General features: G+C 46.3%; 1 protein-coding gene across 1 annotated transcript in view; it reads left to right on the top strand.

Moving 5' to 3' along the window:
• Positions 1 to 13,600, top strand: part of LOC139240131 (mucin-1-like) — a 119,954-nt gene extending 106,354 nt beyond the window's left edge. Inside the window, exons 3-7 of the mRNA XM_070868506.1 lie at positions 943 to 1,016; positions 2,251 to 2,387; positions 3,059 to 3,192; positions 4,691 to 4,846; positions 13,124 to 13,600. Of these exons, the coding sequence (XP_070724607.1) occupies positions 943 to 1,016; positions 2,251 to 2,387; positions 3,059 to 3,192; positions 4,691 to 4,846; positions 13,124 to 13,189 (567 nt within the window). The 3' untranslated portion in view covers positions 13,190 to 13,600. The remainder of the gene's footprint in view (positions 1 to 942; positions 1,017 to 2,250; positions 2,388 to 3,058; positions 3,193 to 4,690; positions 4,847 to 13,123) is intronic.
• The last annotated feature ends 911 nt before the right edge of the window (positions 13,601 to 14,511 follow it).

The following is a 14,511-nucleotide window of genomic DNA, read 5'->3' as shown; positions in this document are numbered from 1 at the left end:
TATCTCTGAAAGAAGTGGCAAATTGTGAACAACTTTGTGCGGTGAGCTGCAGCTCATTGTGACTGAGTTTCCCAAACTCATTTCATGTCGGTTCCTTTGAGCCAGAAGACAAAGGGGACTTTCATCCTGACTGCATTTGAAGTCTGGGCCCAAAGGTTGTGCATCAATCGGATCACAGAACAGGTGCCCAGTGCTTGGTTCTCAATCCACAATTTGTGCTCAATCCCAAACTCTGTTGTTGTGTGTGTGTGTCTCCATGATTACCAGCATCAGACTTTATCTCTTGGCTATGGGCACAAAGCAATATCTGGCGTCCCAAAATGTTTACTGTGCAGCATCTGTAGAACCAATAGAGGCCTGTGTTGTGACCGGGATATTGTGGGACTAGCATACGGGCTAAGCTATTGAGAGGTGGGTGATCTAAATCCTGCAATCACACCTGCTCTGCATCTCCAGTCCTTTCCATCACCTGTCACATAATTTCTGTTTTTGGTCCCTTTACTATCAGTAGAGGGAAGAGTTTGAGTTGGAGCAGTTCCAGACAAGCCCACACACATCTCCTGGCTGGTTCAAGGTTTCACCCAGTCTCAGATGCTGAGAATGGGGTATGTTAGAGGCAGTTAGTGGCAAGACCATGATTGAATAAAGCAGGGTATTTTGAGGAGACAGCAGGACATGTTAGCAGTTGGTGGCAAGACTGGAATATGAGGCAATTGGTTCTGGGAGCATTGGTGGTGAGAGCAAGGAATTGGGGATTGTTGTTCGTGACAACAGGGTATGAGGGCCAGGTATTTGGGATTGTTGGTGATGAACACACAGTATGGGCAGGGGTTAGTGAGGTGAGAAAGGGTACAGGGAAATTGGTGGTGAGCACAGGCTTTGGGAACTTTATTTTCTTTTTATTAAATGATACATAAGTGTTTTGTAACTTTTCTGTTGCAGATGGACGATGCTTTTAATTGTTCTGCGTGCCAGCTCCACACATTGTACCTGGGCTCCGAGGTTCTGCAGTTCAGGTAAACCATTCACTTTCTGTGATAGCTCGAGATGTGGGAAGAGGTCCTGCCCTTTTTGGCATCACATCATTAAAATAACATTGTGGTCCCGTCAAAATCAGTGATGGGAATGTGTAATTGGGAATATCGCCACCCAGGAAACGTTCTGTGCCCCTTTCTTTGTTGCCTCTTGTATACAAGACATCTGTGATTTACATAAGAACATAAGAAATAGGAGCAGGAGTCAGCCATTCGGTCCCTCGTGCTGCTTCGCCATTCAATAAGATCACAGCTGATCTTCTAGCTCAACTTGACTTGCCTGCACTATCCCCATATCCCTCGATTCCCTTAGTAACCAAAAATCTATCCATCTCTGTCTTGAATATAGTCAACGGACCTCTGGGGTAGAGAATTTCAAAGACTCACAACCCTCTGAGTGAAGAAATTTATCCGCATCTCAGTCCTACACCAGGAAGGACTGGCCGGGTCACTGCCTGGGATAAGAATAGGTACAGTACATACGTAATGCATGAGGTAGAGTCACACCTATCGTTCTGGTCCCCTCAAGATCTGTTCTTGGTCCTCCAAATATAGGGGCTTCACTGGTACACTGCTCCCCCAAGGGTGATCATGCTCAATTTGATTTCTGTACAGGTGTCCTGTTTCCTGATGGTTATATGGTTATGCAGTGACTCCATCTGGCGGATGATTGGCCTGGGCTCATTTGTGATGCTATAAGCAGTCAAATATCCTGCCAACAGTCACTGCAGGTTCACAGGTGAAATGTTACCACACCAAGAGTCAATGCCGACAGAAGGGGGGTTTTGGGCTGGGGGGGTGGGGGGGGGAGAGTAAGCAGTTGCTTGTGTGTGTGTGTAAATCTATATTGTACCAACTTCTGGTTCCAAGATGACAGCAGGTTCTGATTGAACTTCACCCCATCTGGAGTTTTAAGTCTTCAGACTGTAATTTCTGTAGAAGGAATATGGGCCTCCCCTATCGTGGGTACATTTGCTGAAGCAATGCAAAGCTTTAGTTAAGGGATTGGGTTATTACTGTAGTCGCTGCCCTCCTGTTGCTGGATAAAAACGCTGCCAATTGTTGTGCTTTCGCTGCTGGCTGACACAGATCAGCAGATGAAAGTTTGGAGCAAGGGCTTTTCTGGTCTGTAAGGCTGTGTCCAGTGCTGCTGCCCCACTGAAGCGGAGATTTTTAATCAATGGTTTGTGACTGGTTATTTTGTTTTATTTTTAAGCCAAGGGTCAGTTGTTGCTACAACTAAATCTACCTTCAAACCAGCGAGCTCTCTAAACTCGGACACTGTTCAGGAAGCGTTTACTAACGCATTGACGGACGGTGAGGTCAACAAACTGAAGATCAATGATGTAAAAGGTATTGTTATATGCGAGAGATGGGAATAAGACCAATGCAGCAAGGCTGGGGATTGACTGGTGCTGGTTTGTGATTGGTGCAGCAAGGTCAAATGTCTTTACTCTTCTCTCCCCCAGAATGCAGCATCTGTGGAGAGAGAAACAGAGTTCACATTTCAGGTCCATGACCCTTCATTAGAAGTGGAGAAAATTAGAGATGTAACAGATTTTTAAGCAAGTGTAGGGTTCAGGGAAAGGTGAGGAGGGGAACATGGTCAATTGCGCGAGGCACTCGAACAGTAATCACTTGTGAAACATCACTGGCACTTTCAGGGAAGAAGCAGTGAACAAGAAATAACATTTGAGGGATGGAGGAAAGGAAGGAATGAGGTCGGGAACAAAAATACAATTCCTGAGACCATGATTATAATATCTTCAAATAGAGAGCTTGTGGAACAGACTGACTCCAGTGAAGCATTCAACAGGAAGTGTATCAAATCCTGATTTAGCAGGGAGTGGAGGGCTCACGGGTCTGTGGCAGGAGAAGATGAGGCCCCATTTGGGACCTTGCAATGGGGTGTGGATGGCCGAGTGGCTATTTCTCATTCTTATGTTTCTCATGGTCTGTAAAATGGAAATGAAATGTCGGAGAACAGACAGTTGCTGTGTATTTATTTTAATTTGTTTGTTTAGTGACTGCGTTGCAATCGAGCACCAGTACGGCCGCGACAACAACCACAGCTCCTATTGTACCTGGCTGGGGCATTGCACTTCTGGTCCTTGCCAGCATCATCCTCCTGATCCTCATCATCATCTTCCTCTTGATCGTAAGTCTTCAATGGTGTTGGTGCGTGTCTGTGCCCATTGCTGACCTTTCTTTCAGCTATGATCCCTCCCCTCTCTCCCTTGTTGCAAGCCTCCTGCATATAATCTCTCTGGGGGCCCTATCAGGCCAATGTCATTCATCAGCTGCCCGGGGAGTATCCAGGCTTGAAGTGGCCTGGCCCTCTGATTGCACCTCCACGTCCACAAAAGCGTGGCGTTGGTCTCTTTCTTTCCTTGTTTGGACTCGCTCTCTGGAGGGAGAGGGAAATCGAACGAGGAACAAATCCAAATGACATTTAAGGCATGGGGGCTGAAATTCAGGTGCACCAGAAAGCTGCCAATGATTTTTAGAGTGGGACTTACCGCTGGGAGCTCCGATACGGTTGGAAGAGCCATTTTCAGGACTTGTCCCACAGGAAATGACTCGTAATGGAGGCTGGTCATAGATTGAAAGCCAGGCTGACTGGAACGACAGCGGTAGAGTACTGGTGATGTCATAGCGCGTGTGCATCACTGCGCTCTCTCCTCTCCGTTACAGGGCAGAGATTCTGTTATTTTAAATCTTTGGCCACTGGGCCACCAGGGAGGGTTTCGGCCGGGCCAGCGGTCCGACACCCAAGAGGGGGTGCCAGGCTGCCCATTGGCCGCCCTGCCGAACCCGGGGGCACTATTTTGCCGGCCAATCAAGAAGTCGGCCGGCAAAAATGTTTACATTGTGGCCGCCACACTGCCGGGCCACACTCACTCTGCAGGAGATGCACCGGCAAAAAACCTGTCGGGGGCACCGCATGGCAAGGGATCGACTGATGGAACTAAATATCGGAAGGTAAGTATGTTTGTTTAATAAAATTGGCGGTGTAACCCCTGATGACTTGTTTTCAGCGGTCATCAGAATTGGGCGGGATTGGGTCTAGGCCGAAAAATCCCCGACCTGAATTTGGGTTGGGTCGGCCAGTTGGCCCCAAAACGGCGGCCATTCGATTTTTAAGAAAGGCCGCCACCAATGGGCATTAGCAGGTCTCTTTGAGACCCTGAATTTCGGCCTCCATGAGATCTGAATCTGGCAATTCAGGTCAAGTGGAAATTTGAGAACATGCAGATTCTGATCACGTTCTTTTTGTGTCGGTCAGACCTCTGTACTTGATGCCTCCACAAGACTGGTGTGTGGCTGTTGGGACAGAAATTGAATCTCCAGTTTGATCTAGAATTATTCTGCAAGGCCTTCTGCAGGCTTTGTAAAATAAAACTTGCCTAGAGTTGTACGCTCTGCTCAAACAGATTGGGTTATGTGATCGGTATTCCTGAGGAGAGGGGGAGGGGGGAGGAACTTTGTGACATTCAAACAGATTTGTCGTTTAGCTGTGGTGTCAACATTTCAAAACCTCTTGTGTGATTTTTGAAAATTACAAATGAGAATTTTTCAATTTCTTCTCAGACTACAACATCCTTGCTTTGGTTGGTGGAGCTAACCCGTTCATTTCACTCCCACACTCTTTCTAGATCATTTACTTATGTCGCCGCAGAAGTTATGGGCAGTTCGAAGTGTTTGGTTCCCGAGGGTCCTACTACCCAATGGCAGATCGCAATGATTATCCGGTGTACTTGTCTCATAGCAGATTCACAGCACCCAATGGCAAGCAGAACCCCTACAACCAGGTAGACTGATCGCTGCGAAGGGGATAGCTGCATGCTATGTCCTCTTGATTCTGATTAAAATTCTGTGACCAGTAGAAGCCGGAAAGAACTTAGTCTAGGAGCAAAGAACTGTGGCTGCGGTGGCAATGGAGGTAGATGTGACTTAATGCAGGCATTCAGAAAGCAATTGTGTTGTAAACAAATTTCTAAACAAATGTCTTACTTCAAAGTTAAATTGAAAATTCCTGAAAAGATGAACTTGCAATTCTACAGCGCCTTCCACGATCATCACACGTCCCAAAGCGCTTTACAGCCAATGAAGTACTTTTGGAATGTGGTCACTGTTGTGATGTAGGAAACGCGGCAGGCAATTTACACACATGCAAGTGCCCACAATCAGCTATGTGATAATTACCTGACAATCTGATTTAGTGATGTTGATTGGGGGATAAATATTGGCCCCAGGACACCGAGTAAGTAAAGTTACAATCGGAACTTTGTTCCAGCACTGTAAGGCAGTCATGGCTGAGGAACCGAGCTGAATTTCCCCCCTTTCCTGCCCCAAAGTTGCTGAGCCCAAGCAGAGCTCCTCTGCTAAAGAACATAAGAAATAGGAGCAGGAGTCGGCCGTACGGCCCCTCGAGCCTGCTCCGCCATTCAATAAGATCATGGCTGATCTGATCATGGTCTCAGCTCCACTTCCCTGCCCGCTCCCCATAACCCCTTATCGTTTAAGAAACTGTCTATTTCTGTCTTAAATTTATCCAATGTCCCGGCTTCCACAGCTCTCTAAGGCAGCGAGTTCCACAGATTTACAACCCTCTGAGAGAAGAAATTCCTCCTCATCTCAGTTTTAAATGGGTGGCCACTTATTCTAAGATCATGCCCCCTAGTTCTAGTCTCCCCCATCAGTGGAAACATCCTCTCTGCATCCACCTTGTCAAGCCCCCCTCATAATCTTATACGTTTCGATAAGATCACCTCTCATTTTTCTGAATTTCAATGAGTAGAGGCCCAACCTTTCCTCATAAGTGAACCCCATCATCCCCGGAATCAACCCAGTGAACCTTCTCTGAACTGCCTCCAAAGCAGGTATATCCTTTCGTAAATATGGAAAGCAAAACTGCTGTCCCATCTCTGAGATAAACTAACTGAGCAACTATTAGAATGCTTAACTGGATACATCCTGGAGGAGGAGGCTGTGGAGTGTAGCGGTGTGATGGAGAGGCTTACACTGATAACTTGTGCTCTGACTTGCTGTAAAAATATGTTCAGAGTCTCCCACATGCAGGCATTCTGAAATCAACTTGATAATGAGTGGGGAGCGGCTACTGCAATCAGCAAGAGAGTTAAAGAGTGGCCACACAATCTCTACACTGACTGGGCTCTCCCAGGGGAATCAATCAACTGGGTCTCTTGGCAAGAATGTGATACACTGGGAATTCTTATGGAGATGCGCATGGCCTGGAGATATTGTATGCTGAGATATCTGTCTCCTGACCAGGGTGTCTGGCAGATGTGGGGAGATGCCTGTGTGTAATGAATGCTTCTCTTGTGACTCAGGTCTGAGATCAGCCAGTGGCAAAGGAAAAGGAATTCATGGTAAAAGCAATAATCAGATAAGCAGGAGCAAACAAAATCATTGAATTTTTAAAAAATTCTCGGGATTTGGACGTTGCTGGCAAGGCCGGCATTTATTACCCATCCTGAGCTGCCTTTGAGAAGGTGGTGGTGAGCTACCTTGGAACTCATGACATAAAAACAGATTGTAATGGAAATACACAACTGTTAGTCCGCAAAAGGAAAAAGACCGGTTATGTTGCAGGTGGGATCCTTCAACAGAAACCAGACCCCAAGTGCAATTCCAGCGTTTTCTGTTTCCGACCCCAGTGAGTTTAATCTTACTTTTAGAATCTGGTGAAAGGGCAGTCAGACAATGTGTAATTTTGAGAGGTGGGAATGGCTCAAACCCTTAAGGTGAACCTGGTTAGCAGGTTTATGAAGCTGGGACTGTGCCAAGCAGCATCTGATGGTTACCGGGGAGTGGAATGTTTCGTGCTGCTGTGTATATCTGCGTTTCACTCGCATCTGTGTATTGTCCAATGGGAAGCCCAAGACCAATCAATCCTTCCGGACTGGCAGAGGCAGTCTCCGGTTTTCCCCTCATCTGGTGGCTATAACTACAGATTGAGGGGCAGAAAGATTTGCACTTATATAACACCTTTCACGACCACCGGATGTCCCAAAGCGCTTGTAATGTAGGACCCTACTGGTCAGAACACGAGTAGTCAGCCCCATGGTCTGTAAGAATTTCTCTTGGTGCATGCAAGGCCATTATTTTTATGGGCCAGCCCACACTGCGATATGAGCGCACTGGGTCCGTGCAGCAGAGCTGGTCTCCAGTTGTCTTGGGTAACCCTTGCCACTGGACCCAGACCTCGCTCTGTCAAGCCCGTGTGGTGGCTGGTGTGCAACAGCCACCCCACGTTAAAACAATCCACCCACAGGCATCTTCCACCCTTCAGGATGTAGTTCGGGACCCGGAATATTTGGTCGGGATCCGGAATATTTGGTCCTTCATTGAAACACCAATGAACTCATCCCTTTTTGACATGGAAGCGTCATCCTCGATACGAGGGACTGCCTGTGACTTGATGAGTCCTGGGGGCGAAACGGTTTGTGCCTTTTTTATATATATATATCTTCTGACTTGCTTCCAGATTAGCTTGGTGAACTGTTGCTTTGTGTTTGCTACCCCTGCTCTGGAGAACAATAACAGCAACTTGTATTTATATAACGTAGTAATACATCCCAAGATGCTTCACAGCAGTGTTATAAGACAAAACAGATACATTTAACACCAAGCCACACAAGAAGAAATTACGGTAGATGACCAAAAGACTTAGGTTTTAAGGAGTGTCTTAAAGGAGGAGAGTGAGGCAGAGAGGTGGAGAGGTTTAGGGAGGGAGTTCCAGAGCTTGGGGCCCAGGCAGCTGAAGGCACGGCCGCCGATGGTTGAGCGATTGTAATCAAGGATGCTCAAGAGGGCAGAATTTGAGGAGCGCAGACATCTTGTGGGGTTGTGAGGCTGAAAGAGTTTACAGAGATCGGGAGGGGTGAGGCCATGGAGGGATTTGTAAACAAGGATGAGAATTTTGAAATCAACTTGCTTAAGCAGGGGCCAATGTAGGTCAGCGAGCACAGGGGTGATGGGTGATTGGAGCTTGGTGCGAGTTAGGACATGGGGGCAGCCCAGTTTACGTAGGGTAGAATGTGGGAATCCAGCCAGGAGTGCGTTGAATAGTCAAGTCTAGAGGTAACAAAGGCATGGATGAGGGTTTCAGCAGCAGATGTGCTGAGGCAGGGGCAGAGACGGGCGATGTTACAGAGGGGAAATAGCTCCCGGCTCTCTGCACTGTTTGTACAGCAGGCCCCTCTGCTGGGAACAGCTTCCGGCTCTCTGCATTGTTTGGGTTACTCTCCTTTTGTGTTTACAGTCACAAGCCTTGATAAACTCAGCGGGGCACGTTAGCACCTGGATTCTCTGACTGTTCGTTGTTTGTTGACACTGTTTGACCAGGATGTTCCTGCTCAGGTGTGTGTATCTGGATTCAAATCTGCACCTGACTGTGTTCTGCTAATGAGGCTGAACCAGACCTGGAGTTGGAATCTTGTCTTTTCTTAGTGCTCGGGATGCGTTTCATTTTCTTCACGTGTCAGTTACTAGAGTTCAGACTTGAAGGGTACAGGAGGTTACCTCTGTATTCTTACTCTCTCCCCATGCCTAGGAACTAGAATCCTGGCCAAGCGCTGCACTTCAATGCACTGCCTGGTACATTATTCAGTCAGACCGACCAGGGAAGTCTCAGTTTTGATCCCCAACTTGCTGATCTCAGAAGTTGACCCACTAGATTTGGCCTCTTCACTCTGGGCTAAGGAGGGTTGTGATGTGATGCCCCCATGTTAGAATTGCCCAACAACACCCATTGTCAAGGCTCCAATGGGAAGAGCTGGTGCAGCTGACACCCAGTAACAGGCAGCACTTTCAGGCCAGGCGGGAAGGACAGCTTTGAGTATTGGTGCTGTAGACCCGCACGGAACCTATTAAACCTGCTGAGTCACTGATTGGGAAAGGACCACTGGAGCCCATGTAGGTCAGTAACACAGGTTAATGCAGCTTGGTGTGGGTTAGGAAGCTATTGATCAGGATGGGAGGCCAGCTAGGAGAGCATTGGAATAGCCTCCAACCTCCATTTTGTTTCCAAAGTTCTGTCACCGCCCGCATCACCCAAGGTGACTTTCCGATCACATGACATCTGCATCACAAAGACCATCTACTTCCATCTCCAGAACATTACTCTGCCTTGCCTCGCCTCAGTATATCTTCCTCTGAAACTCCTCATTGTTATAAATCCCTCCATGGCCTCGGCCAGCTCTACAACTCTTTCTGCCCACGTGTGCATCACTCCGTCACTCCCTGCTATTGTCGCACCAATGGCAACTGAGCTTCCAGCTGTCTAGATCAGACACTCTTGAATTCTCTCTCTACGCCCCTCCTCCTTGATGTCCCTCCTTAAAACCCACCTCTTGGAGCAAGCTTTTGATCAGCCCTCCTAATCTCTCCTTTTTGGCTCAGCATCCAATTTTGCCTCTGTGAAGCACTTTGGGACATTTTTCCACATTAAAGCCACAATATAAATGGGAGTTGTGTGCACTGGATAGGCCCTTGAGCCAATCGGGACTTCAGTGCACTACAAAAGATGAACTGTTGCTGGGAGCTTTGATTACAGCGGCAGTCATTTCGCAGTGTGGCGACAGACTGGGAAATAAGAAGATATTTTTGCGTTTTTTTACCCATGATGTGATTTTATTTTTCTCCTAATTCTCTTTTGTTGTTTGAACAATTATTATCCCCAAGAGTTTCCAATTCCAGGCTTTTAAGCAAAGCTGTTTATGATCCTGAGATTCGAGATTCTGGCTGACCCATTTTAACTGAGTCTGACATACAAAAACAGTAAGCTGTTAGCAGCGCTGTGCACCTGTGACTGAAACTCTATCCTGATAATACTACTACACCCTCTCTGATAGTGATCTGCCTGGAATGTACTGTCTGACTGCCAACATTTACTCAAGATTATGTGATTAACACAAGCCACTTTATTGCAATATATGGAGGCTAAATAGGATGCCGAGGTTGCAAACTGTCTGATTCAACTTAAGGCGGTGGCCGGGGAAGAGGATGGGTAGGAGATTTGTGGCAGAGTCAGGTGAAGATGATCACTTCGGTTTTCACCTGGCTCGGAGTCTTGCCTTCCATATAAATACACTTCCAATGGCTTCCACTGCATCGTGATCAGCAACAGGATCCCGAACTTATTCTCTGCTATCCAATGGCTCCCTGCTGGATGGTGGAATGTGTGGTAATTGGGTGAAGACAGGCTTGGCTGTGATGTTTCTTGGGATGTGTAACCTGTTGGTACTCGCTGTCTGGGCTCAATATGAAAAGTGACTACTTGTCTGTCTGCGGAGTTGTACCCCATTTAGCATCAGAGAAAACCAGGGTGTGGGAAGAAATATAATTGCTGAAAAATGCTACGAGTCAGAATTGGAATGATCCTGTTAAGTTAAAAAGCCTTGGCTATTTAAAAACTGTAAGGATGAAACTCTCCCTCTACTCTGGTCATACTATGAAGTAGTAACATCAAAGGCCCTGCAACACCAGTGTGACTTTCCATTTCCCCACCAATCATCCTTATAGACTCTTTGAAGGTACAAGCATCAGCCTTGGCTTCAGTGGTAGCATTCTCGTTTGAGTCAGAAGTTTGCGAATTCAAGTCCCAGTTCAGGATTGAACACAATCTAGGCTAACACTTTAGTGCAGTACTCTTTCAGATTAGGTGTTGGGTGGTCATACAAGAGCCCATGGCATCAGTCGAAGTAGATCATGAGCGTTCTCCTGGAGTCCTAGCCAATATTTATCCCTCAGTCAAACACTGTATCTGATCACTGTTTGTGGGACCTTGCTGTGTGCAAATTGGCTACCGTGTTTACAACAGTGACAATACTAATGGTACTTTGGCTCCGAAGCATTTTGGGATATTCTGAGGACCTGAAACGTGACTTGTAAAAGCAAATTCTTTCTTTTTTTGAACTACATTACAAAAGTACACCCGACAGCAAATGCACTATTCTCCCACCGTCTGCTTTTTGTAAATATGAATCATCTGAATGCCTTGTTCAGAGACCCCGGGTAGATTTTGAAAAAGGGTCTTTTAACAGGTATTGGGCCCCTAATTAAAATTTTTAAGGGGCCTAATGCCTGTTTTAGACATCTGCCTGGGATGCTAATAAACAAGGCCCCACAAATTTATGGCCGGCTGTCCCACTGCTAAATTGGCACGCTGTGCAACCATTTTATGCCCGAAAAATTGGCGCAGCGCACATCAATTTCTGCCCGTGGCTTCTGGGGGGCTCGACACCCAATACCAAAACCACTTCTCTCCTTGGCCTTCTAGATGTGGGGCGAGGGTTCAGAAAAATGGCATCATATTACAAAGACACTCGTCAGCTCCTTGAAGAACCCTCTCTGAGCCATCAGCTTCCATTGCTGACACTGCATCCTGTTTTTGAGGCCTTCTCAAGACTGATTTAAAAAAAAATAGAGTTCGTCTTCCGTGCCGAAAACCAGATGGCCATTTTTGGAGTTATCCCTCCAATGGACTTATCAGACAGTGCATGGACTCTGGAGACCAGTGCGACTTAGTGCGACTTGCGACATATTTCACTAATTGGAATCAGAAGTCGAGATACTTAATGACCTCTCCTGTGAAAACTCTTCTGAAGTGGGCGAGGGGGGCTCTGGGGAGGAAGGAGCTCTCTGGTGTGCAAATCAGTCAAAGATGCCAAAGTGCTTCTCCATGGAAACCGCTGAGCATACTTCAATTGGCTCTGCAGTTTGTCGCTAGGTTACCAAGCTAAAACCTGACCGCACTGGGTTGCTCTAGATAAACAGGAGGATCTAGCTGAGGCATGTGTTGTAAATGAGTGATGCTCAATCCCACATTGTATGTTGTGCTAATCTCCAATTGTAATTTCTCCCGAGTGGAACACTGCCTTTCAATTTTACAGTAACCCTATCGGCATACTATTGTAAACATCTCATGCAAACATTAAATGCATTTGTTTCCAGGTCGGGATACCAATTCATTTTTTCACAAATCACATCAATTTACAGCACAGAAGGAGGCAATGGCTGCCGATGGTTTATACGCCGGCCAATAAAGGGCTACCCAGTCTAAACCCATTTTCCAGCTCTAGGTCTGTAACCCTGCAGGTTACAGCACTTCAGGTGCACAGCCAAGTACTTTTAAAATGTGGTGAGGGTTTCTGCACCTACCACCCTTTTAGGCCGTGAGTTCCAGACCCCCACCCCAGGCCACCAATATCTGGGTGAAGATATTTCCACAAAATCCCCTCTAAACCTTCTACCAATTACTTTAAATCTATGCCTCCTGGTTGTTGACCCCTCTGCTAAGGGAAAAAGATCCTTCCAATCGATTCTATCTAAGCCCCTCATAATTATATACACCTCAATAAGTTCTCCCCTCAGCCTCCTATGTTCCAGAGGAAATAAACCCAGCCTATGTAGTCTTTCCTCATTAGCTAAAATTCTCCATTCCGGGCCACCTCCTCGTAAATCTCCTTTGTACCCTCTCTCGTGCAAACACGTTTTTCCTGTAACACTGGATGGGTTGGTTGCACATGTGTGAAAATGAAAGTGGTCAGTTTTGTATTTGGACTTTGTGCGAGCAGGGAGCACTGCTGGACCCCAGCTCACTGCACATTTCACACTGGCTGTTTCACAACACCTTCAGTTACGACCAGCGAGCATGCAGGTGTCCCCCACCTTTCAGGTGAACGTGGTGCCGAAGGAAGAAAGGGCGAAATTAACATTGTTAACAGGGCTTTCGTATTCCTGGATTGGACATGTGGGAAACATGAGTCCCGTTTTCTGCTCCTACATGCTTTGACGTCTGAAAAATGAGCAAATGTTCGGAGGCTGAGGACTGGATTATGCTTGGCTGTAATGCCTCTGACAGTTGAATATCCCATCAAAACTCATTATTGAGGCTCATTCATCAAGAATGGGGTCTTGGGTGAGGTAATGGAGAAAATTGGTGGGGCAGGGTCGAAGGAGTTTTGCTGTATTTAGGTTGCCTGTATATAGAGGTTGATATAGAAAATGAAGTTGATTACACACTGTTTAATATTCCGTGATTTGTGCTGTTACATTTTTAGATGTCTGGGAATGGAAAGAACACGTACTCGTACACCAATCATGCTGCAGAATCTGACAACTTGTGAGAAAATGAAGAGACACTTTGCAGAAAGCTGCCTTCGATTCAAACTGAGGGCGCTTACGAAACTTAATTTTAAATCCATTCTACTATTTTAAAAACACTTTCAAAGAAATGTTCTTTCAGGGAAATGCTGGATTTCCTCCACTGCCAACAGTGAGGTGCGCGTTAAGCAGAACCATGAAGGAAACGAGAGGACATGTTGTGGGTGCATGGCGGACTTTACTGCACACTTTTAACTAAATGTTCAATGTGTTTTTAGGGGGTGGGTCCTTTTTTGTTTGACTGAAATCAAATCAGCTTGGATAGAATATGATGGGAGGCCATTCGTGCTGCACACACTATGGTCAAGTCAGAGGTCCAGTTCCTTCAATTGGCAAGAATTTTCAGTCTTGAACAGCAGCGTACAGGAGTTAGTGGGGGAGGGGGAAGGTAAGGGTAGGGGTCGGGGAGAAAGAGGAGGGCAGGGGTCCGTGCGGGTTGTGGTGTTGTACAGGAATCACTGCGGGCTGCCGTGTTGTACAGTTCCCTTACTGGAAGCAATGTTTATTTTCCAATTGCCGAAGCATTCTGTTGAGATTCTACATTGTTCCTGGTTTTATTAAGTTTAATTTCTGAAATCTATTTGTGCAAATTGAATGTGAACGTATTGTTTCTGGTGTGGGGTCATTTCTGAAGCATTCGATTGGCTTGGTGACGTAACAGGAGAGGTAGCAGGGATAGTCAAACTGACTGCAACTTTTCATACTGTGCCTGAAGTTGTGACCTTCCGTTAATTGCCCACATGTATCATGCTAATACACTGTTCAGTATTGTCACTTTAACCAGTTCTGCTGCACAGGGCATTTTTTAGACATTGGTGTGGATTCTGATTCTAGGTGTGCAATCTCACAGAATATCGGCTGCCCTCTCAAGGTTTCGAGTGAAGCTGGTGTTGTGACTGCAGCCTAACATAAAAATCCATTCACTGTGCACTGCTGGGGCCAAAACTGTCCAGCAGCCAAAGACCTTTCAACTCTCTCGAATGGGGTTAATTGGTGCCGCCCCTTTAGCATCGACTCCATATGCAAACCTGGTGAGCAGGTCATTCTGCTGGTATACTCACATGTGGAGGAAGTTAGTTAGGGAAAGAATGATTCACTTGTTACATGTCAATATTTGCCTATTTTATCTCCTGATATCTGTTAATTCATAACATAGAAACTATATGTAAATATATAAGCAAATGTTTATGCTCTAAGATGCACCTTCGCACTAATCAATCTCCATTGCGTGGAGGAGAATCCCTTTGCAAGTGCAAGTTGTCTCTGGTTCCTGGCTCTTGGTGAA

Source organism: Pristiophorus japonicus, chromosome 30 (genome assembly GCF_044704955.1).
Source record: "Pristiophorus japonicus isolate sPriJap1 chromosome 30, sPriJap1.hap1, whole genome shotgun sequence".
NCBI lineage: Eukaryota > Metazoa > Chordata > Chondrichthyes > Pristiophoridae > Pristiophorus > Pristiophorus japonicus.
Note: the sequence above shows the minus strand (reverse complement) of the source record. Positions and strands in the feature narration are given on the sequence as shown.